The 25,765-nt window shown below is 35.2% G+C and overlaps 2 protein-coding genes across 7 annotated transcripts in view; one reads left to right on the top strand and one right to left on the bottom strand.

The window, feature by feature from the left end:
• vwc2l (von Willebrand factor C domain containing 2 like) overlaps positions 1 to 16,304 on the top strand; it is a 49,770-nt gene extending 33,466 nt beyond the window's left edge. Inside the window, exon 4 of one of the 2 annotated variants that reach the window (XM_016449966.1) lies at positions 16,240 to 16,304. In XM_016449966.1, the coding sequence (XP_016305452.1) occupies positions 16,240 to 16,277 (38 nt within the window). In that variant the 3' untranslated portion in view covers positions 16,278 to 16,304. Of the gene's footprint in view, positions 1 to 41; positions 406 to 16,239 lie in introns of those variants that run through there. The other variant, XM_016449965.1, reaches the window with a different exon arrangement.
• LOC107660605 (BRCA1-associated RING domain protein 1-like) overlaps positions 9,262 to 25,765 on the bottom strand; it is a 40,377-nt gene continuing 23,873 nt past the window's right edge. For 4 of the 5 annotated variants that reach the window (XM_016449959.1, XM_016449960.1, XM_016449962.1 and 1 more), the window contains 5 exons: positions 20,163 to 20,289; positions 19,866 to 19,998; positions 18,121 to 18,216; positions 11,963 to 12,060; positions 9,262 to 9,652 (listed from right to left, as the gene is read on the bottom strand). In XM_016449959.1, the coding sequence (XP_016305445.1) occupies positions 9,317 to 9,652; positions 11,963 to 12,060; positions 18,121 to 18,216; positions 19,866 to 19,998; positions 20,163 to 20,289 (790 nt within the window). In that variant the 3' untranslated portion in view covers positions 9,262 to 9,316. The remainder of the gene's footprint in view (positions 9,653 to 11,962; positions 12,061 to 18,120; positions 18,217 to 19,865; positions 19,999 to 20,162; positions 20,290 to 25,765) is intronic. The other variant, XM_016449963.1, reaches the window with a different exon arrangement.

Here is a 25,765-nt window from a genome sequence, read left to right as displayed (position 1 = left end):
TCCTGCTTCCTTAAAATCTCCTCCTTTTCCCCATGTGACAGGTCCAAATTGCTTCGCTGGAACGACGATCATCCCAGCTGGCATTGAAGTGAAGGTGGACGACTGCACCATCTGTCGGTGCCACAGCGGGGACTGGTGGAAGCCTGCACAGTGCTTGCGCCGGGAGTGTCTCAACGGTCAGGCGTCATCATAGAACCCCTCTGGAGCTGAAGGGAGGGACACGATGCGATGTGCGGCACGGCTGTCGGCGCAGGGGACGGCCCACCTTATGACAGCGAGGGACTGATTGGCAGGAGCACAATTCCTTGGGCAAACTGAGATGGCTGGACATGCTGAGATACATGGGACATACTGTACACTCAGACATACACACACCCATAAAAGTCCTTGGCAGAATCATAACAAGTGTCTTTCACTGAGGACACATTTTTCTCCTGTGATGAGTTCATACTAGGGTGAACCTCATGAAAACTTTTCACTCCAAAATCAAGAGAATAAAATTAGAAATTATACTTTGCATAAATTCATTGTAATTTTTTGCACTTTGACCTTTTTTCATTAAAAATTCGTCAAAATGTGCATTTTAAATTTGCCTCAAAATTGTTTTATTTATTTATTTATTTTTGTAACTCCGCATTATTCACAGGCTATCTTATTAGATTCTCACTCATGAAATGCAATACCTTTACAGTATTAAATTTATATAGGAATATTACATTATCAAATTATTAAAATATCAAAATAATATAAATCATTAAAATAAACAAATTATATATTGAAAAAAGGAATTATTTAAAAAAAAATGAATCATCAAAAAAGTACAACAAATACTACCATAATATATAAATATTTTACAACACAAAAATATTTTACAAAAAAGTTTGTTTTTTACTGCAAAATAAAGACAGTAAAATTAGAAATGATAATTTGCATAAAATAAAGTCTGTTTTCAGGATCATTATAATTTTTTGCATTTTGCCCAAATTCGCATTTAACATTTCTCTCAGTTTTTTTCTCATTATATTCTTACTAATAAAATACTATATTTTTACTGTAGTAAATTAATATAAGAATATTAAATGATCAAATTATTAAAATATCAAAATAATATATTCATTTATTAAAATAAACAAATTACATATTTGTAAAAAAAAAAAATTTAAAAACATTTAAATCACTATAACGTACAACAAATACTATCAGAATAGACAAATACTTTTTAAACTTTACATTAATGAGTGTTACATTAATCATACATCAATGATAATGAAGTATTTTGCATTTTTGTAATGATAATTTAAGGGTGAATATGCTTAAGTGTCAAAATATCTTCAGTTTCATTGGGCAAAATACAATTTCTTCTTCTTTTTCAGTTGATTTTGACATCTAGACATGTTCTTGACAGGTTTCATGAGATTCACCACTAGTTTTATTAGTAGCTTATGCTGCTTAAACACAGTGTTTGTATATTTCACATAATCATGAGTGCTCAATGAGAACATTTAAACCTAAAATACCACCTCAATCCTCTGAAGATAAAGTTGATCATTTTAGTCTGCGCTTACAGTGAGATATTTTAGCATAGCACACATTACATTACATAAACTAAACCACACCTCCACTAGTCCTGTACAAGCCTCTGTGTTCCCACATTTGTTGAGTATGAGTTATATATATTTAGTGGTAGTATTACTAGGGGGTATGAACTTGTTCATTAAGAAACATGATTAATGACAAGTTCGAATTTATTGTTTAATTAGTGGAACAAGAGGGAATAAGGTAGATCTACACCACATAATAAAAACACAGCTGAGAAATTAAGATTATTCAGTGATTGTTCTGGGAAATGATTTTATTGCATCACTCATATAAGAAAACTCCTATAAAGATGAATCCAGTATTTTAGGTGGCAAGCACTTTCCATGAATAGGGTACACTACAACAACTTTTAAAAAATTTATATTTAATAAGACGCTTTCATTCAGCAATTTCATTTTCAAATGAACACTGTTCTTTTAAATTTTCTACTCACAGAATCCTGAAAAAACTCTTTCCACAAAAATATTAAGCAGCATAACTGTTTTAATATTGATAATAATACATAGTTCCTGAGCACCAAATCAGCATATTATAATGATTTCTAAAGGACATGTGACACTGAAGACTGGAGTAGTGGTTGCTGAAAATTCAGCGTTGCCATCACAAGAATAAATACAATTTTAAAATATATATATATAAAAAAACTGTAATAATATTTTGCCAAAAACAATATTGCCGTTTTTGATCAATTAAATGCAGCCTTGGTCAGCATGAGATACTTCTTTCAAAAACAAAATATAAAAATTACCGACTACAAAATCAACTTAAACTGGTGATTTGCTTTGTAATTATTTTTGAAATTTACTAGTAATTTTGGAGTGAAAATTGTCTCAAAGAAATGTCAAGTAACACATTAAATTAAACATGAAATTTACAAGTTGAAAGACTGAAACAATTTTCTTGTAAAATGTACTTCAATAATCGCTGCTATATTTACAACTTCAAAAGATATTTTATAATGTATTTAGACAGATCCCAAATGGCAAAAATGCTCAATTTCATAGAAAAATAAATAAATAAACAAACAAACAAACCACCCATCAATATTCAATTTGACCTCCTTTTATAGTATTGTTCAATATAGGCTATATACTGTACCCTAGTCGTGGAAAGTGTCACTGAACGTTAAACCAGTGCATCCTATAAATCGCTACCGTACTGCAGAGTTTTCTGTTTGTAATACCCTTGTTTTTCTCTCCCAAGCCCAAACAAACACGCTTTCCTAAAGTCTAGCAGCTTGAACTTGTTATCTAAGCAATTAGCTAGCCCACAGCAGCCTACTTTAATTTTCCTTAATCAGGCAATATGCAGTGATAAATTATCCGCCTCTGCCCTCTGTGGTACTGCCCGGCAGACACACAGCCCAGCATGCAGAGGGCTAAAACAAAGGAAGAAATCTGCATACAGTCTGGCGCTTCAAAGCGACGTTCTAAACCACTTCTTTTGATCTTCAGCGCATCCGTAACCTCGGCTCACGGCAATTTCGCTCGCAGCTTAGAAGGAAGATGTTGATCAACTGCACTTTGAGAAGCACTTAAACCAATAAGAACCTCTAAACAGACTCTGAGCCACTTTTAGCCCACATTTGCTGAAGATTTTCCAGTATCGCAACAATATCTGTGCAGAGACCCATTACAGCACAACGTTAGCAATGACCATCGTTCAGGTTTAACTAATGCAGAGCTTATAGATCCTCTTTAAAACAGGCACCCACTTGTCTGATTTCCTTTTTTTTTGGTTCTTCAATGATGAATACCAGTCATTAATTCAATGGGAACTTCACCAAGCACCTGAGATTTATCATAGGTATTTTTTCCCATTCAACAGCATTCATTCCCTTTAACCTTTTGGACTCTGTTTCTAAGCACTGATGGATGAGCTACTTAATAACAGATCTGCAGATTTGGTAATGAGACGACAATGAATGCAACAGCGTGACCTGCAAAGAAGGTGCTAGAATGTATATATCTACATATACACATTCGCTCACTGCCTTTACTTCATCTTCAGGGTCTCTTGTCTCTCTATAGCTCAATGTAGAAGCTAAGGCTTGTCCAATAAGCCAACAAATCATTAGGTCTCGATTGAAATAATGAACTGTAAAAGTCCATAAATGACATAAAGCAGAAGACAAACGATTATTAAACGCTCCCTAGAGTCTTATTCACACTGGACATTTATTACAGCTCTGATCATATAAAAAACAGATGTTGTGTAGCATCGTCTAACACAGAGACAGGGCGATACTGAAGGAAGAGAGCATGCGGATGAGTACACAAGCTGTCACGAGCGAGACTCTGAAGCACTAAGCAGCAAACATGACCCACAGCTACAATCAAAGCTCAGGCTTATGCGAGCGGGCGATCTTTTTGTTTCCATGGCTTCTGTTTCTCTTTTTGTCCTAAGCCTGCCCATCCCAATGGGTGCAGGGCACTTGGCTTTCTAAAATCACAAGCTAGAGGAGGATTTCTGAGCTAATCTGTCCTCTGCTATAGTTCTAAAATGATACATCTACTGTGGCACCGGAACATGAGCTTCAAAGCCCTGCGAGAAATGCATTCATTTAATTACTATACAATCTCAGTTTAATGATTTATGGCTGTAGAAACTAAACAAAACAACAACAAAATCACATTAGTGGGTAAATCTCACAAAAAATATGTACAATCACATTTCAACCTAAAAATTGCACAATGGAAATGAAGTTTTAATATATTTACAGTAGGAAATTTACATAATATCTTCATGGAACATGATCTTTACTTAATATCCTAATGATTTTTGGCATAAATAAAAATAGATAATTTTGACCCATACAATGTACTTGGCTATTGCTACAAATATACCCCAGCGACTTAAGACTGGTTCTGTGGTCCAGGGTCACATATACATATATATATATATATATATAAGAATGTGATCTAATATATGTATGACACATAGTAAATATACTTTTTATATATAATCATTATGAATAAATACTTAAAATATTTCCTTTTTACATTATGGAAAGAAATTTGCTTAACTGACCAAATAAAATTGTATAAAATGACAAAAACAATATAACATCTAAATGGTGCTAAAAATAGGTTTACTGTTCTTTATGCAAAATCTTTCTCTTGATTTTGGGGTGAAATATGACCTGGACATGCTCTTTTCACAATATTTTGTGAGATTCGCCCTAAAGTATTCAAAGTCTCAGCCTGTATTGAAAACAAATGTGTCCTGGAATTGTTGTATGGGATAATACCGTGTTTATATATTAACCCTAAATGTTCATTAAACTAGACAGCTGTTTATTGTTTTGGCAGCATATTGCACATCATTGGACATCATGAGAGATATTAGTGAAACTGTCATTTATTGATTATTTATTGACTGAAATTCAGCTGTGGCACTTAAAATTCCCATCTGTCCTCATGTATGATTCCTCATGTATGATGTATGATTTCTTTTGACAATCACATGGAATTCACAATGGCCAGGCCTGATGACGTGGAATACATCTCCTTTGTACTTTTTCACAGTGTCCTGATTCATAACAAGCTACAGTATGTCCACTGAAGGAAGGACCGGCTTCATCCATGAAGAACTTGTGTTTTGCATCATGCTTCTAAAAAGACCTGATTCTTTGTGCACATGGCCTTCAATGTCTGTCAATGTCTTCGCCATTCACTGTCAGTTTTGTAAAAGTGAACCATTGCTCTTTTTTTGAGACACTGACTAACTGTAGCTGGAAGCTGTGAAGATTGTTCTTTTTCTAAACAAAACTGTTATATGAACTTGTGCCTGAAAACAAACAAACTGCATCTATAATGGAAGAGGGGAAAAAAATACTGTAAAACAATCAGCTTTTCTTACTGACGGGCACTGAGGGTCCTTACACTTAAAGAGACAGTTCACCCAAAAAAGACAATTCTGGCATAATATACTCAGCCTCATGTTGTTGCACAGCCAAATGACTTGTTTCTATAGAACATAAATGGAGAAATGTTGAAGAATTGTACTCATTCTCAAATTGTGAATTTCTATGCAATTACAGTGAATGAGGAACTGGAGTTGTCAAGCTTCAAAAGGAACCCAAAATACGATAAAACCGAGTCATGATTCATGCACTAAATTCCAAGTCTTTTGAAGCCAGAAAATAACTAGTGAGAAACAGACCAAAATATATACAAGAGGTTTTATGAGAGAAGTAAATGTCCAATTAATGAACAAATTATTATTTTATGCTGGATCATTTAACTGATTTTTAATTAGTTGGTCACGTTAACGAAATCTTTCTGAATGATTCATTCACAAATACGACGGATATTTAGTTCAACTCACTCGATTCAGTTGCAGCAGGAAATCTCACTGGAAGAAAAGATAAGTGAATAAAAACAGAAGAAACTGTCATACAGGTTTGAAACAACATTAGGGTGAGTAAATGATGACAGAATTTCCATTTTTCTGTGAACTATTAATTTAAAACAAATTTTACTCACTGATATGTATCATTTAACAGTGCTATTATTTAAAATGAGAATTATTAATATTATTATAATACGTGCGTTTCATTTTTATGGAACAATACAAAGCCCAGGTGCCCTTCCTAAATATATAAACATGTAAATATCTCAAAGCGTTTTATGTGTATTCTGAATTCAGAGTTAGAAAGAGGATTAAAAATGTGTATTATTTATGAAGACAAAACTATTTTGTTAAATAGACTGGGAAAAAAAGTGTTATTCAGTAAAAAAGAAAGCCGGTGTGTGTATTATTTTTATTTATTTATTTATTTATTTTAAACATTCCTATCTTTTGTAAGCAAATCCAACCAGCTCATCTCCAGCCAGATGCACAGGCATCTGATACTGCAGACATGAGCAGTTCCTACATGCTGACAGAGCAGTATTTTATAACCAGCCATCCATTTACTGTGTGGAAACATCACATTCCCTCTGTCACATGGAGAGCCGGGCACATGCTCACTTTATTCTGCGATTGCTAAGAAAACAGTCACCACACTGAGGTCAGAGAGCAGGAAAGAGAAGAACTCAGACCATTACTGTAACTCCAGCACAGGTTTACTCATCCATCATTGTCTAGGAGAGCATTAAAGTGCTGATACAACAGGAGGAAATGGCACAAAGAAATCCTAGAGCCCCCTAAAAGCGATTGAAGAAGTGAGACTTTCATCATAAGTAGCAGAAACAGTAGGCAGAACTGAATTGCTTCCAGTCCTACAGACTGACACACTCCAACATCCAAGGAAAGCACTGTACAGATGTTTTGAGTTACAATTATTAACACCAGACATCTGTAATTGCTTAAAAAAAAACTTGTGTGCCCACAAAATCATATATAATTAAGGGAAGAAATTAATTAAGGTGAGGATAGTACCTGATGCTACTATACAGAGGATGGGGCTCTCTTTATTGATTTAATTTTCTTTTTACATCAGATAGGATATCAGCAGGAAGCATTTGAACCGCCAGCTGGCAAGAAGCCCAAATAATGTAAGAGGGGAAAAACAGATGAAGTGCACTAGGTAGCAAATAAGAAATTTAGCGTAGTTACAAATTTCAATGAGTCCAAAAAAAAAGTGCTGTGACTAGAAATGTTAATATTAACATTCTTAAATGCTAATGCACCTAATATTAAAATTCCACAATACTAGTTTTGTTTAAATACATTTTTTTTTTTTTAATTCTACAAGTAAATTTAGGAAAAAATTTATATTTATTTTTCTTTCTTTTTTGTAATGGACATTATTTTTGAGATTTGAGACTAAAAATTACATTTAACAGTTAAATTATTAGTGTTTTTTTAAATATTACATTTAAGGCAGGGTGAGGGCAAAGGTAATCTAATCTAAAAAGCTAAAATATACTCTATTTATAATATTTTTTTAAAAATGGATTTAAAAAATTGTCTATGTGATTTGGTGTTTATATATCCCTAGCATCATTTGTCAGAGGATTGCTAAGCTGGTAAACAGTTGGTAATTTTTACCAAGATGTGCAAGATAAACAGACAAGTTTGAATCTTCCTTAGGGAAAACCCACCAATTCACTATCTCAACAAATTAGAATACTTCATAAGACCAATAAAAAAAACATTTTTAGTGAATTGTTGGCCTTCTGGAAAGTATGTTCATTTACTGTACATGTACTCAATACTTGGTAGGGGCTCCTTTTGCTTTAATTACTACCTCAATTCGGCGTGGCATGGAGGTGATCAGTTTGTGGCACTGCTGAGGTGGTATAGAAGCCCAGGTTTCTTTGACAGTGGCCTTCAGCTCATCTGCATTTTTTGGTCTCTTGTTTCTCATTTTCCTCATTCTCATTTTTTAGATTCTCTATGGGGTTCAGGTCTGGTGAGTTTGCTGGCCAGTTTGTCTTCTGGACAACTGTCAGATCAGCAGTCTTCCCCATGATTGTGTAGCCTAGTGAACCAAACTGAGAGACCATTTTGAAGGCTCAGGAAACCTTTGCAGGTGTTTTGAGTTGATTAGCTGATTGGCATGTCACCATATTCTAATTTGTTGAGATAGTGAATTGGTGGGTTTTTGTTAAATGTGAGCCAAAATCATCACAATTAAAAGAACCAAAGACTTAAACTACTTCAGTCTGTGTGCATTGAATTTATTTAATACACGAGTTTCACAATTTGAGTTGAATTACTGAAATAACTGAACTTTTCCACGACATTCTAATTTATTGAGATGCACCTGTAATGAGAGTCATTGCCCTCAGGATTGTATCTGTCTGCACACATCTGTTCTGCAAAAGTGCATTTGAAAGCTCTTAACTCTTAGAAGAGAGATGATAAAGTTTGCAAAGTCAGGTGTTAAGAGTTGGGTGCATTTTTCCCTCTACCCACAGGACCCTCAATACCCTCCAATTAATCACCCCACCAAACCCTGTCCACACCATTAATTGCCTCCCTCCACGTCCCTGCAGGACAAGGGCGAAGCAATTTAATGCGGCTCACAGCAATCAATAGCAATTAGGAGCATCCCTGACTAATCCCATTGAAAGCCGCATCTTGGGAGATAGCCAAAGACGACCAGAAATCTTTCATTTTTTTAACCCTTGCAGAAACAACGAGCAAAGAAAACAAAAAAACTGCTTGTTTGAAAGGGCCACCGTTTGAGAATTAATTGCTCTTATTTTCTTCATTCATCTCTTTGGGTATTTTGTTTTCCATCTAATCTAAATGCCACCTTATCATCTGTAGCTAGAATCCCATTATCCTGTCCTGGACTTTATGAATACCATTTGGTTTTTTAAAACAAAAGCGGTCTAAGCAATTAGCATTGCATTTAAAAGTCTGATGAACATGTAAGTTTTGTCTGGGGGAAAATGAAACTAATTCCCACAAGATCTCTGAATGGTTTGCACACAAGTTGCGAGTCTGCTCAAAATAGGTCATGTATCCTGACAATGGGAAATGTTTTCATCATTTTCTAGCTTTCAGATGGCATAATTTGGCCCGGAAAGAAAGAACAAGCACAATAGACTCTAAAAAGCTTTCTCCTGAGACTTGCCACGTGACTTGAATCTTCAGGGGACAGTCAGACCCTTTATTTTGCCTCACATAAAGCTAGATGAAAACAGCAATTATGATGGCTCTATCTTCCGATAAGTATAAAAACTAATTTCTCTTATGCAGAAAAAGGTTTTATTTGATGTCATGAAGCAGAAACATAATAACACAACAAGTATATGGCCTAGTGCGCCGGCACTGGCAGGAGTTGAAAGGCAGCTATGCAGTCCACAAACCACGTGGATGGAGCCGACCAGACTTTACCTACCCGGACCTTCTGGGGTTTGTAGGAGCTCTGAGGATCATATAAGATATACTGGGTGCAGAGAACCTGGTCTGAACCAGGCTGGGCATGGTAGGCCGCTGCGCTCAGGGTTTGCGTGACGTCACTGTCGGGTTTGGGCTGGCGATTCAGAAGCTGTCCACCTCCTTCTTTCACTAACTGAATGAGCTCGTGTTTTGGTGGCTTACAGAAGGAGCCCAGCATGTAGAAGCAGCAGCCATCAAAGAGGGGAGGGAGCTAAAGATGTATGAGAAAACGAGAGCGATTCAGTACACAAAGCATCAAAGTACCTGAATGTATCAGTTATGGCATCCTATAATGGCCTGGACAAGTGACTGGAAATGATTGGGAAAAGAGGGAGAAAGCTGACTGGGTCACAATACAGGCCAGATTTTAACCCACAAGAGCACCAAAGCTCAATGTATCTGCAGTGTGCTAACTGCTAAGTCACAGTTAAGACAGTTAACCTTTTTTGATCAAAACATTTCCATCGCTGTTCCAGTTCTTCATGATTACTTAATCAGGATTTTTAAAACATTTATAGAGAAATTTCTAGCTGATGAAATGCTGAGCTACTGGTCACAAAAATATACATTTCTGTAATATTTGACTTATTTCTAGGACATTTCCAGGGAATTCCATTGAAATTATTATTCCAGGTTTTCCATGACTGCAGAAACCCTTTAAATAGAGCCTTTCACAAATAAAAAGTAACTAACAACCTGCCACAAAGAGATAAGTGTTAAAAAAATGAGGTAAGATATGGTTCAGTGAAAGTCTGAGCCACTTCTGTGCCATCTACGAAAGCAGCTGCAGGACATTTGGGGTTAAAGTAACAGGCTTTTGCTCAGGTCTGGTCTGGATGGGTCTGTGACAATGCCAGCTCAGGGGAGCCGTAAGATGCCCAAAGCAAAGATCTGCAAATATATGGGTCACTGGCACACACTTGTTGAGAGGTCAACATGCTAGACTCGGGCCATTAAAGCCTCACAATAACCTGGACACAGCTGCAATATCACACAAATAAATGCAGAATTCAACTATGAAATGCGTCCTTTGCATTCTAATGCTGTTTCAGAGGTAACCAGTATACAGTACAGCATTTATAAAGCTTATGTTATCTTTGGTAAATATCAGCACAATATGGAATGCATATTGTGGAATGAGGCTTAAATTCTTAATACTTTTCAGGCTTTTCAGTTCAATATTTAGAATCTCTCTGCATATTTATGAACTGTTGACACAATTTAGATTAAAAATGCTTCAGTAAAAAGTATTCTAAAATAATGAAAGCATGATTTTAAAACAGTTTTTCACTAAATAAGCAATCAATAATTACATTTACCTATATAACAATATGCATCGACATAGAAATTTAGGTTACGCTTTATTTTAAGGTGTCCTTGTTACAGTGTAATTATACATTTATGTACTGTGTAATATTAATTAACCACATGTACTTACTATATGGTTAGGGTTAGGATTAAGGTTTGGCTTAGTGTTACTTGCATGTAATTATGCATAATTTATTGTTATTATAATAGTAAGTACATGTAACATGTGTAACAAGGGCATCTTACAATAAAATGTTACCAAAATGTATATTAATAAATGTCCATATTTACCTAAATATGTGCCACCATTGAAATGTTTGGGGTAAGTAAGACTTTTTAAAAACAAATTCATACTCTAATTCATCAAGGATGTATTAAATTGATCAAAAGACTATTTCATTTTTTTTTTTTCTTTTAGGACTGCCACAGAAATATTAAGCAGCATAAGTGTTTTCAACAATGATAATAATAAGAAATGTTTCTTGAGCACCAAATCAGCATATCAGAATGATTTCTTAAGGATTGTGTGACACTAAAGACTGGAATAATGACTGCTGAAAATTCATATATATGTCTGATATATTTTTTGAATGATGACGCAAATGAATCACCTAATCAGAGTTTTGAATCAATTCAATGAATCAGACAGTTTGAACTGGATCACAGAACTGAATTAAACAAACAAACAGATATCATTATCTTGATGTTCACAATGTTGCTTAATTTTATATTGTTAAAATGTCACCTCATCCTACCACGCATCCAAACCATGCTGTTTTCACGTTAAAGAACTACAGAGGGGCTGCTATGAGACTGTGTCGCGAGGCTTCTTAGCAATCAGAGCAGAACGCCAAGCTTGGCTTCTTCCCTGCAAAGCATTTGAGTCGTACACTGTGGCCTAAACAGATCACCAGTGCCCTATATTGTCTCACAATGCACAGTCCTCTCATAAAGTCACAAGTGTGTTCCCTCTCTTTGAATTCTCTGTCCTCGGGGAAGTGTGTGACTTTCGAAACAAGCCACAATCCATAGCACAGTCAGTAATAAAAGCCAAGCCAGCCTGAGGAGAGCAGATCAACATGGCAGATTGACAATGAGAGACCATTAAAGAGCAGGACCAGGAGAGGGTTTCACTCAGCCATTATTCCTCCTCTCTGGACAGGAAAATGTGTCGATAACTGTTAGACCCTCCACATGTTGGCCTGTCACTCACCAGGCTGCCTCTGTTCACGCGGGCACGCAGGGGCCCGTCACCTGCCTCGTACTCGCTCTCCCCGACCCAGCTGCCTGCCTGAAGGCTACAACTCACCCCTGGAAGAAAGACTGAGAGTAAGAGAACGAGACATAGCAGACTTACTAGCTATACATCAGCATTTAAAACCTGTAAAGCCTAACATATGAATATATGTGTGTGTGTGTGTGTGTGTGTGTGTGTGTGTTTTTTGTTTATCATATTTGACACATCAGGCTTTTATGGTCCATATAGTTTGACATACTGAGAATATAGAGCTCACACTTGAAGATGGAAAAAAAACACCTCCATTTTATTTAGAGGCTCAAACGGAGCACAAATATGCAATTTGGTGCAGTTGTTGTTACTTGTGTCAATATAAATATCAGTTGTCACTCTATATTCCCCAATAATATGTCTTAGTAAGATGCTATTTAAATGCTTTTTTATATGATCAAATTTCTGTAGTTGTTATTGTGGGGGCAAAAACATATAATGGAATGTAATATAATCATGACTGAGAGATGTACGAATGCTCCTTAAAAGTCTGCATTATATTTAATACATATATTTTAACAATTTTTATATTAAAAAAAGATGGATAACCAAGTAAATCTAAGTTACTTCAATCCATTAAATGTTCATCTTGAAAAATTTCTAACAATATAAAAGGAATTGCGTTTACTTCATAAAAATTATTAAAGATTTATAGCAAAAAGACACGAGAACCACGACCTGAAGGTGGACATTTTAAGAATTATATTACCTTTACCTTTTTATTATAAGACCTTTTGCTCATTAAAAACTATGAACTATATGATCTATAAGATCTATAAACCAGGTTTTTCAGCACTGTTTTGATCATGTTGACAATTTAGAGGTCTTTGAAATTCATGTATCAAATATAAAGTGGGCTTTACAGGGATAGAGCAAAAATGAACATTCTGCCATTATTTACTCACCCTCATTCATGTGGAATATAAAAGAAAATAATTTGAAGAATATTTCCACTCAGAGATATTGTATGGCTAGATAAGACTCAAAGTATAGTGGCTAATCTATTTATTCAAGCGATTAGTCAACAGAAGAGACAGACAGCTGCACGTGAGTGTCCTGCGTAATATTTGTTTATAGATCTGCTGTTGGAATTATTACTTGCTGCTAGGAAGGAATATTTCGTTTTCTGCCTATTTCTACGTTATATTTTTGTTTGCGTTTGTATTTTTGATTGCACTTTCTGGTAATTATAATAATTGCCCTCGGCTAAGAAGGAGCGCGTGTATCCGGAATGCTGAATCCCTGACAATTTTCAAGCGACAGCTGAAAACTCGTCTCTTTCGAAGCTACTTGACTTCATCATAAAAAAAAAATTAATAAATAAAATAAATGTAAAAAAAAAATTCTCTCTATTTATTCCTTCTCTTTCTAGCTTGTACTTATTTGAACAATGTCTAAGAACTTGGTATTACATCCACTTCCTGTGTCTGTTTGCCTCTTTAAGAAGAATCGCTTTATGTATCCCCCAATTGTAAGTCGCTTTGGATAAAAGCGTCTGCTAAATGACTAAATGTAAATGTAAATGTATTATAATTGTAGTATTATACAGTAGTATTACCAAGTAGAGCTGCTACTTTTTGTGCCAGAAAAAAAAAAACCAGCATACAGGTTTGGAACAAAAAAACGGCATGAAAATAATGACAATTTTAATTTTTCGGGTGAACTATTCTTTTAAGTGTAAAAGAAATCTGCAGTTTCAAGGCAAATCAGTACAACAGCAGTGATGCAACGCACACTTAAATTCTGCAAGTCTTATGCTGTATTTTACAACTTTCACTAGGGAAAAATAACAGAGCAGGACAAGATTTTCAGGGCACGAAGATGCACAGCTAGAGGGGATCGTGGATCTCTCTCAACAAGGGTGAAAACAATCTTTTTGTTCATTTCTGTCAGGTAAAATTCTTCACAAAAGGTCTTCAGCGCAATATACTACAAGTGATCTCAAGCCTGTCTAAAAAACAGCTGCTGCTTCACACACATAAAAAAAACAAATCCTCCATCACAAACCTTCTTCGCCCGCTCAACTTGTTTACAACTATTTGATAGCGTTCTGCTCGGTTTGCCCTAGTTGTACGTCTGGCTGAAATGGCCCTTTCTTGACTGAAGAGCTCTGGAAGAGCAGGCAGCTATTGCCTGCTGTTCCAACGAGAATGATGACAGAAAAAGGACAAGGGGAATAAATGGGCACCTTGTAGAGTGTCTAAAAATACATATGAAGCAAGTTTAAGAGGAGAGTAAAGACGCTACCTCAATCTCTCATTGCTTCTTCTCCAACTGACAGGCTGTCTTATGTGCTTTTATACTGAGCAGCTTGACATTTGCTTTTATTTTAATACTATTTCCAAATGTACTTGTAAAGAAAGATAAACTGTATATATATATAAATGACTAAATAAAATGTATTTTCATGTAAATTTGGAACGGACGAAAAATGTATTAAAAGTGGCACTAAAATGCACAAAAGATTTCATTTTCTAACAAATACTGTTCTAACGTTCTATTCACAAAAGAAACATTACTCTTTTTACTGTTTTAAATCCAATAAAATGCAGCTTGGTGAATATAAGGAAATTTTGGGGGGCAAAAAAAAGCTTTGAGACCCCAAACTTTTAAACCCATACATATAAAATTAAACATACAAATATAAAGAAATTAATTAAATAATTTTATATATATATACACACACATGCAATATTTTGTTTATTATTACACAATAATTAGTTTAAGATCAAACTATAATTAATTTTGTTGGCCAACATTTTTTTTTTTTTTAATTGCTACCAGAGTTTATAACATAATTACATAAAATAAGCATGAGCTTTACTTTGCTTTTCAACCATTATCTTGACTTATTTTACTCCTAAAGAAGGCTTTAACCCCTCTGATGGACGATGTAGGGGGGGTCAGATAGAAAGAAGACTAGCCTACACATAATATGGAGATTTACTTGTAAATATTAATATGCATTTCTATAGTCGTAACTGATTTTAAAATATGATTTTGGCAGCTCCTGAAATGGGTCGTATTGACAGTGCCTGAGCAGTTGAAGAATACGCTACAGCGCTCATTCAAAGACGTGCATTTATTGCACGGAGCAAGAACACCTAAAATGCACGTGTAAATTCAGTCGAGTGATAAAGTTTACCCTCTTCAACTTAATGCTGCTGAACTGAATTTATGGAGCAAAACTATTTGCTAAAATAACCATAACGTTAACAGCACCGCTGAAATACAAGCGCGCGGTTCTGTCAGTCAGATGCGCGTGAAAGCTGCATACGTTATAACAAACACTGTGCTTTCTTTCAGAATCATCATTGGCTGGTAGAAAGACAAAAATAGGTTACATAAAAGTTTTTACCTAAAAATGAAGATAAGGTAAAGGTGTGAATAGTTAAATTTTAAACACATTGTCAGTAATTTCACCAATGAAAATAAAGCCCTAGGAGAACTGTTGTGCATCTCAGATCAACACACAGCGGTGTTTCATTAATGAATCCACGTTTTTAAATGAATCGAGTGAATCAATGATTCAGTGAACCATTCATAAAGGCAGTCACTTGCTTCGTTTCTGAATGAATCAGCCATTTGAACTAATCGATTGAATGAATGATTGAATGACTCACTTAAGACAGGGATTTGCCGCCACCTACTGGTGCATTTAATTTTATATTCAGAGTATCGTTTCATAACTTAATTTCATAATTTAATTTCATATTTCACTATTTATTTGTGTTTTTTTATGTTGAATTAAAATATTTCTTCCTAAAGCTACTTATATTTCAGCTACCTTTTTGTAATGTCTATTCGGTGTTTTTTTCTAAATTAACACAATGATAACTATTATCTTTAATAATAACTTTATCTTTAATCGGCACATGATATACATGTTAATCTAATTAATTTGAGATTCATTTGATTAATTAATCGGCACATTATGTAATTATATATTTTTTTAAATAATCACTTGACAGTGATTATTGTCCCCCCCTCCCCCCCGATGGTCACTGCGTAATTCGCACCCTGATTAGCAGTACTAGTATTCCTGCATTCAGAGTGTCACTGTGTAGTGCTATCTTTATATCCAGCCCAGCCCATGGTAACAGAACACCGACACCACCTATAGGAGCGCGTTCAGACACACGCACAATCCTCCACAGTAATCATGAGCTGTAATTGCACTTCCTCTGCCTCTTTAATTACAGTGTTCATTTCCCGGGACCCCGTGAGAGCGGTGGCGTGAGGATACTGCATCCCGGGGTTAATCCGGCTCTCTCTCTGGACGATAGGGCCAGGTTGTTAGCTGAGCAGCAAAGAGCCATTAGCATATTAGCTAATTAGATTCACGATGATGGGAGCGGACAACGAAGCTCAGCGTGAGTGTGTGTGGTGGGTAGCTGTGGATCGGTTGCGTTGGCAGCTCACACACTCACGGGCACTGAACCGTGATGCACTGAGCCATGGAGACCCATACAGAAGAACAGAAATCTGAGGCACAGCATCAACAGCTCATAAAGTGTGGCACAGATCGAGTGCTAAAGTGAACCATGTATACCTACTCACTCACTCACTCTTCCATCTGAGACATTATTTTATTGCTGCACCATTTGGCCCAAAATCATGTTGCGATTAATCTGAAAAAACACAACTGTGATTTGAACAGTGATATAATTATAAAAAGTTGTACAATATATGACTGCTGCTAAAGCTAAAAGAACAAAAGGCGTGCTATAATAATTTAAGGCAGATGTAAAAACACACTTAAAAGTGGTTTTTGGGAATGAGGTCATTTTTTTACACTCATTTTGATACACAGTCAAGTTAAAAAATATTGTATTATTATTAAATGTATTTATTACATGAAAATACTGTACTACAAAACAGACCAAATAAGCTTATTTCTGGAATTTATTACAATATTTTTATTATTGTTATTCTAAATATTATTATTCTTATCACTGTTACATTAAATAATATTGATTAATATTTATAATTATTATATTAATAATCATATCATAATAACATTAATTTTACATTATAAAATAAACAAACACAACATTAAAATATTATTTAATTAATAATAATAATAATAATAATAATAATAATAATAATAATGTTATTAGATGTGCATGATAACTAGAGGTGGTTAAAAATGCTTTGAATTACCTGAATATGACATTGTAGTGATTATGGAGCACCAGAAACACACTACTAATTTAAATGAAGATGCATCCAGAATCTTGATTTAATGTTACATGCAATTAAACATTAGAAATTGTTACATTATCCAGAAAAATACATTATGCAGAAATATCCAGCATGTAACATTGCTACTGCAAGACTTTTTGAAGAACCCTTTTTTTTTTTTTTACTGATAAATGATGTAGTAAAACTGCCCTCAAAAGGTGTTGTCTGCCGTGGGCTGGATATTAAAGATGGATAACAAATATGTTAACAATAACCAATATCAAAATAGATAGCTTGGAGAACAAACACCAGAACAGCAATGATTCCTTCAGGCAGCATTCCTGCACTTCTGATGTTGCTCCTGCACTGATAGAAATGAACTCAGCACAGAAGGCAGACTCAAAAGAGCTAACAATTTCTTGAATTAGGGCTAAATGAATGGGCAGCACAGTCGGAGCCTACTGATTTTCACTATGGAACCGAAGCTGTGAAAAATCGTACATATGGAAATACGCAGCACTAAATAACTCACAGAACAAGGACCACATGCCAAGTTCATAGCTGCATCAAATGGAATAGAAAAAATAATTACCGTTTTCAAATATATGAAAACCCACAGAGTCAAACAATAGTATTAATATTTTCCATAGGCTTACAGGTATTTTATATTGGTTTGCTCAACAGAAATAGCCATTGCTCAAGAACAACACAGAGTAAATACTGCATACCTGTACGCATGTTTGCAAATCTGGATGCAGTAACTGTTTCTTTGGAGACTATATTTCTATCATCCAGAAACCTCAGCATTCAAAACAGACATTCAGATTGTGCTAATATTCATGTAAACTTCTCTAAGCATAAACGTATGCAACAATTTAAAGCTTTGACTCATTGCTTACAGCTGAAAGTGAGGATCCAGCAGCCGTTGAGGACGCCCTGCAGTGTGGTCAGGGAAGAGGGCATGATGGGAGCATCTGGTACAACCACATGGGTGACTGGACAGACATTTAATCAAAGGGGGAAGCAGTTAATTACAATAAATAAACAAATAAATGAATAGTGATATAGTCATTTATTCATTTCTATTGAGAAATTGTTATATTTTCAGTTTTCATTTTAATAATTTTGTTGTGCTTTTATCATTTTTGGATATTTTATATTATACTGATGTTTTATGTTCCACTTTATTTCATTTACTGACAACCAATTGTATTAGTTTTAGTTAACTATAACACCGCTAACAATGAATGTCAGAAAAACAAAGACGCAATATATAGAGGCTCCTAATACAGAAGTAGTATGCCACACTTCACCAATCCCTTGAGATTATTTTAAATCTAGACAAAGAAAAAATCCAAAAGCTCTTCACTTTGTTGTGTGACAAACACACAGCCTACATTCTTCGACAAAATTGCATTTTACCCTTGTTCAGCTATGTGCAGCGTATGAGAAACTGCTTCAATTACTTTAATTCTACTCTGTTGCAACTTTGATTGCTTAGAAGATGAGACAGTGCTCATTGTTTGTCTGTTGGTGTGATTTCTGGAGGAGTCGAAAGACTCTGCGAGAGCTACATTTGTCACTGAAAGTGCTGGTTTCATAATGTATGATTTCATAATATCCCTCTTATGCTTCAGCTGGATGACTTATAATGCTCTTCTATGTGATGGAAGAAAGGCAAAGAAAGAAGAGACACTTCATTTCACTGCTCTGAAAAGGTCTCATTGTTTTCTTGAGCTGTTTTGAGCCAACCACGTAGTGTTGAAATAATCTTATCCTCAGCAGACTAAAAAAAAAAACCTTTTAGTTGTTATATGCCACATATTTCATAACAATATGAATTATATGAGTATGTGTACGAAAATTGGCAAGTCAAAAAAATCTGGAGAAAAAAAAAAAAAAATCACATCAACTTTCCTACACCTTTTCTAATATAAATACTCATACGCTTGAGCACATAAATAAGCTTATCCTGCCACCAGATTCAATTGATTGGTCCATTGTTTCAAAACCAATATTAGACTGCACCGTATGTCAAAAGTTAGAATAATAATATACTGTATTTCTGACTTACCACATTGTATTAAAAGCATGGCACATTGTCCATTTTACAACTCCTTTGAATGTGTTTTTTTCCAAACAGATTCAAAACTATCCGTTTTATTATTTATTTTTACTGTATTTTGTTTGCAACTTTTTTAGGAAAAATATGAAGCTGTTTTTGCACTGACTTCATTTGTTATGAATAATAATACCTTTTGATTTGCCTCCAAGTCAAGTTTGGGGTCAGTAAGATTTTTTCAAAAGAAATTCATACTCTTATTCAGTAAGGATGCATGATGAATTCATCCATGATGGGACACTGAATGTGACACTGAATACTGGGGTAATGATGCTGAAAATTCAGCTTTGCCATCACACTATTATAAGACATCTTACAGTAAATTAAAATAAGAAACATTTATTTAAATTGTAATGATATTCCACAATAACTACAGCCATTGTGAGAATAAAAGTGTTTCCAAATATATTTAAAAAAAAAAAGAATCTTACTGACCCCAAACATTTGAACAGTAATTCATACCTTAATACTATGATACACCACCCACTCATTTCTTTACACAAGAAATCAAAGGAGATGTACCTGCTCTAGAAAAGGACTGCACTTGTTTCCCTCCAAGGAGTTGAGCTGCTTTGGTGAGCTGCTTCTGCTGAGTCTGCGTCAGCTGACTGCCAATCACAACCAGTGGACCCGTCTCTCGCACACAGCCTGCAGCCTGCAAGAACACAAATAAACTGTACCGCACACTTCATTTGCATTTATGTTCTTGACAGATGATGTCTCAAAGCGACTTACAAGATGATGTACAAAATACCAGCAATTTTTATCTGTTTGTTTTGAGTGCTTTTGTTTGTCTGTGAGGCGGGTCCAGTCATGTACCTTACTGAGGCTGGTGGTGGGGCTCAGGGTGGTTGTTACAGGATGTGGTGCCTCTGGGGCCATTCTTAGGACCTCTTGCATTTCTGGAGTCAGCGCATAATCTACCGGCTGCAGGCCAAACATATTCCTGAAATCACAGTTATATGTATAGTTTATGCAAAATGCTCTTTATTGAAAACAAAAACATTTTCAAGGACAAATTTGACAAACTGTGTATCATCTAGATGTGTTCTGTTAAGCCTGCTAATGCCTCACTCAATGAAAAGTTCCATCCAACTGGGAATAAATAAACCTCACAGAAAGGCGCACTTTGTGGATTTGTCTTGTGGCCTTTATTTTTGCATGGCTATGAAGTTTAAAAGAATGTAAGATGTCCCTTTTGTCATTTTATGGTTCAAAGGCATGCTCACAAGTCTTGTCTCAAACAATCATAGAGAATGGGAGTTTTGTGGCAGAGGGAAACAAAAGATATAAATCAGAATGTAATATTGTGTAATTGGTTAAAAAAGCCAGAGATATTACAGCTTCTTTTGATGGAATGTTCTTCTCAGGGAACTTTATATTATTTATTGTATTATTATTATATATATTTATAATAGAAAGTTTTTATTTATAATGTAAGCAAACAAAATCTTTATATTTGCCTTAATGAGTATTTTGTTGTGCATCTCCTAAGTATTTAATATGAGAATATTTCCCTGCACACTGCTGTAGATGACAAAATTCCTTATATTTGTTTAATATAATACATTCATATTTCTGTGGAAATCAATAAGATTTTGCCAGCTACAGCAGTAACACAGGATTTTTCTCCTCCTTTCTGTATAGTATAGTATATCTGTGTCCTACTTTTTGCAACCATAAAGGTATCTCAGTAAAAATTAAAATGCAAATTTAAAAAGAAATTGAAATAAAATGAATACTTTGAGCAAGGATGCCTTTCCACTGATCAAATTGACATTAAAGACATTTAAAATGTTACAACATTTTTATATTTCAAATAAGTACTGTTCTTTTGAATGTTCCATTCATATAAGAATCCTGAAAAAAAAATCAGTTGCCATAAAAATTAAGCAGCACAACTGCTTTCAACATTAGTAATAATAATAAATGTTGCTTGAGTGCCAAATCAGCATATTAGAATGATTTCTGAACTCAAAGTAAGGCAAGGCTATAATGCATTTCATGCACAATGGTAATTCAAAGTGTTTAACATAAAACAGAATTAAAATAATCATAAGATAAATCACAACAGATGCATTAGAAATAAAAATAAAAGTGTAACATTAAAAACATTAAAAATATTGAAAACAAATAAAAAACAGTGCAATCAATCGTATATAGTGCTGACAGACAAGACAAAGCAGGTTACTTTTGGTATGAAACAAAGTCTCAGCTTTCAAATTTTCTATTTTTTTTTTTTTAATTTGAACAATATATACCGTTTTGTGGCTCTTTAATGTGTCATTACAGATTGTAGTGCCTCAGTTCAATCGGCAGATGAACTGATCACCTCTTCCTCTTAAATAGTTATCGCACGAAATAAACATGAATGAACATAAGAAGGTATCTTGTTTCAACTGCGGAAAGATGTCAATACACACCATTTTTCAAGTTTACATCCACCGACGTTGATCTACTCTCCTGTCTGGTTTGTTTGTCGAACAAAATGGCAGATTTAGCGTTATGATTGGTCAGATCGCCTGTCAATCAAACTCCTGGCCAAGGGTCAATTGCATGTCCAAATTGGGCGATTAAACTTGCAATCTGAAATAGTCAGATTTGCAAGATATGAACTCACAATTCTGGCAATTGCAAGTTTATATCCCGCAATTCTGCACTTATTTTCTTGCAGTCAAAAAGTCAGCTCACAATTCTGATATTTCCTTACAATACGGAGTTTCTCTCACAACTCTGACTTTATAACTCACAATTGCATTTTATAAAGTTAAAACTGTGAGACAAACTCACAATTCTGGGGGGAAAAGTCGGAATTGTGACTTTGTTTATTTCATGCAGTTCTGACTTTTTAACTTAAAATTGTGAGTTTATATCACACAATTTCAAGGAAAAAGTCAGAATTGGAAGATGTAAACTTGAAAAAAAAAAAAGTCAGAATAGTGAGATAAGTCATAATTACCTTTTATTATTTTTTTATTCAGTGGCGGAAACAAGCTTCCATACATTTGGGAAAAAGGACCTAATAATATTCAAGCATTTGCAGATTATGGCCTCGTTTACACAGTGAAACTCACTTAGTATGCAAAATTATCAGATAAGCAAGAGGTTAAGGCCTAGGACAAATCCGAAGAGAATCTGTTTGGCAAGCAGTATGTGACGGCCCCTCGTCGGATCATTCGTCCCTGTTGGCTGGTAGGGAGAAGAGAGGTGGAAATGAAATAAAGTGGAGAGGGATGTATGTTGAGATTAAGCTTCAGCACAGATAACACCTGGGGGGCAATTAAGAGGTCCACTGGTCCATAAAATTTCATTTGGATTCATGAGCCACCCCCAACCCCCAAACAAGCCCACAGTCTCTTCACACTCCCATAGGATGTAAATTATTTTTGTTTTGGTGCGGCGCACAGCTTCTAATCTCAAAAAGTGAAAAATCCAATAATGCCAAAGTGTCTCATACGCAGATGCCACATACATGTGCGTGTGTGTTACCCATACTGATAAAGGGGAGGTGTGCATTCATTACCTCCAGCAAAATAAGACACTCCATGCGGTTAAAGAGTGATATTAGTAAGCTAAAACCTCTCAGCAACTGCATCCATCTCGCAGTTGACAAATCAGACACAGATGCCAGCGGTAAAAGGGGTCCAATGAATCACAGATCGATGGAGATGTGAAAATTAGTCCTCGGAGGTGCTCCAGCTGTTCCTGTCCACATAACCGAAGCAATCAAAAATGGTGGCGCTAAGCACTAGAGCTAACCAGATCTCATCGATTGGAAGAAAGCAGTGTGCTTCTTTGCTCGAATCACATCAACAAAACAAATCGAGCTTATGCAGGACGAATCCATCTAAATTTGCCTACTAGTACACAGCTGTGCTGTTCCGAAGCTCAGTAAGCTGCCTTACTAGGTGTCATTGCAACTTAATTATGCTGCCTCCTAAGACACAGAAGGCAATGTCAGAATGGAAAGCAACAAGCTGAAAAAATGCAAGATTAGTGGTTGCCAATATGGGTTTTTCAATGGTTGTTGCAGATACTGACAATCAGCCAAGCAGACATTACTGTTTCAAAATGGCCAAATACTGGCCTGGTCTATATATAAGGCAAATACACTACCAATGAAAACTTTGGGGTCAGTAAGATTTTTTTAAAGTACATTTATTCAACAAGGATGCATTCAATTTATCAAAAATGACAGTAAAGATTTCTGTTTCTAATAAACGTCGTTCTTTTGAAAAAAAAGTACCATGGTTTTCACAAAAATATTAAGCAGAACAAATGCTTTACAAAATAATAATAACAAGAAGAAACATTTCTTGAGCACCAAATCAGCATATGAGGATGATTTCTGAAGGGCCATGTGACACTGAAGACTGGAGTAACGATGCTAAAAATTCAGCTTTGCCATCACAAGAATATATAGTTTTTCATAATATATTAAAATAGAAAGCAGTTATTTTTAATTGTAATAATTTTTCACAATATTACTGTTTTTACTTTATTTTTGCTTAAATTAATGAAACCTTGGTGAGCATAAGAAACTTGTTACCGACAAGAAAACATCTTACCGACCTCAAACTTTTGAACACTAGTAAATCAATATTTATTTTAAGAGCATAAGAGACTTATTTCAAAAACAACAATATTCATTCATTCATTTTAACCTTTGGAACCATTTAATATTAAAGTAATATATTAAACTGTAATAGTATTTTACAATATTAATGTGTTACTGTATTTTTTGATCAATTAATGTAAGTTCTTTCAAAATCTTTTAAAAAATATTAAAAATATATTTATTTTTTTACATTTGGAACAATTCAGTATCAAGAAAGGAATAAATTATATTAAATAGTAATAATAATTCACAATACTACTGCTTTTTACTATATTTTTGATCAAATTAAATGCAGCCTTGAGTACAAGAGACTAAAAACATTTTACCGTCCCAACCTTTTACATGCTAGTGAATAAACATTTAATTAAAAAAATATTAAATATATAATATTTTATATTTTATGTTTAAAAAGATTGACTAGTTTACCTAATATTTGAGTGCTATGTATTTTTATGATTTAAGCTTACCAACATGTTACACATCACCAAACTCTACTGAAATCGAGTCGAGTCGAGTTTTGTGTGAAGTGCTGTTTGTGATGTGTATCTGTCCATGTAGAGCATTCCAAATCAGTCACTTATGAGGTTCTGTGACAGTTAGGATGCTGCTTATGTAGCTCACTAGAGCTACCGGTTCTGTCTCGCTTGTAGTTGCTACCCTCACGGTCCCTCAAGAAGCAGCTTTTCAGATCTGAAAAGCATTAAAGATTACTGCTGGTACAGCAGGGATGTGCCAGTCAATTCATACAACACATTACAGCGAAGGCTCTGCCCACAGCAGTTCCCCCCATAGCCCCACTGCTCCGATTCCAGACCGCAAGGAGTGAAAGTGATTGATTATGTCTGACAGGAGTGGATTGCTTCTGTGCAGTGCTTCTATGACAGAGTCGATGCTTCACTTCACCATTGACTAACGAAGCATAAATCTGCTGATGCTTTATGCGCTTCCAATGTACAGCACAGCACTAGTCAATGTACAAAGGGCAGACAGACAAAAAGAGACGCAGAGACGCATGCAGAGAACTCTCGGGATGAGCATTCGCACATCTGGGTTCACTGCCAATCTTGGGGAAATAGAGTTCATTAAAGGTGCCATAGAATGCATTGATACAATATTTTTAATTGTTCTCTGATATTTACGTAGAAGGTATGTGGCTTAGGTAAGGGCAAAAAATCTCCAGAAACGGTTTTACATGTCCATTTACAACCCTAGGATTTGTCCCTAGAATGAAATGGTCTGTTTTTACCTTATTTGGAAGGGTCACGAATAATAATGTTGAGCTCTGCTCTGACTGGCTGTTTCACAGTGCGGCTCAATGTTGAGCTCTGCTCTGATTGGCTGTTTCACAGTGCGGCTCATTTCAGTAGCTCACACAGCAGGAAGGAAACAGGGAAAATATATATTTCAATACTGTCTCTCGCAGTTATATTGTTGGGTAATTATACCGTATATAAAATGCGGGCATCAGGGAGCCGCTATTAATATGCGGGGCATTGAAACTGCCTTCGAATGCAGGATCGCTTTTTACTTTCACTTTCGAGATTTGCGATCGCACGCGCTGTGTAAACTACAGCGGCAGTACTTACCACACATTTTACAAGATCAGATGCTCGTCAGTGGTGCTCAGGATCTGTAAATCATTCGCCATCATCCTCAGTCATCTCTCCTTACTCTATTTATGTGGTAAGTGAAATCTTATGTACTGTAATGTAACAGGCTACCGCTAGCAAGCAGCTAACCATGTCCCTTTAGTGGCTCGCGTTATTTTATTAGAACACGTGTTATTTGTTTTCCGTGCCTTTCT

Source organism: Sinocyclocheilus anshuiensis, unplaced genomic scaffold, assembly GCF_001515605.1.
Source record: "Sinocyclocheilus anshuiensis isolate Anshui unplaced genomic scaffold, SAMN03320099.WGS_v1.1 scaffold627, whole genome shotgun sequence".
Classification (NCBI taxonomy): Eukaryota; Metazoa; Chordata; class Actinopteri; order Cypriniformes; family Cyprinidae; genus Sinocyclocheilus; species Sinocyclocheilus anshuiensis.
Note: the sequence above shows the minus strand (reverse complement) of the source record. Positions and strands in the feature narration are given on the sequence as shown.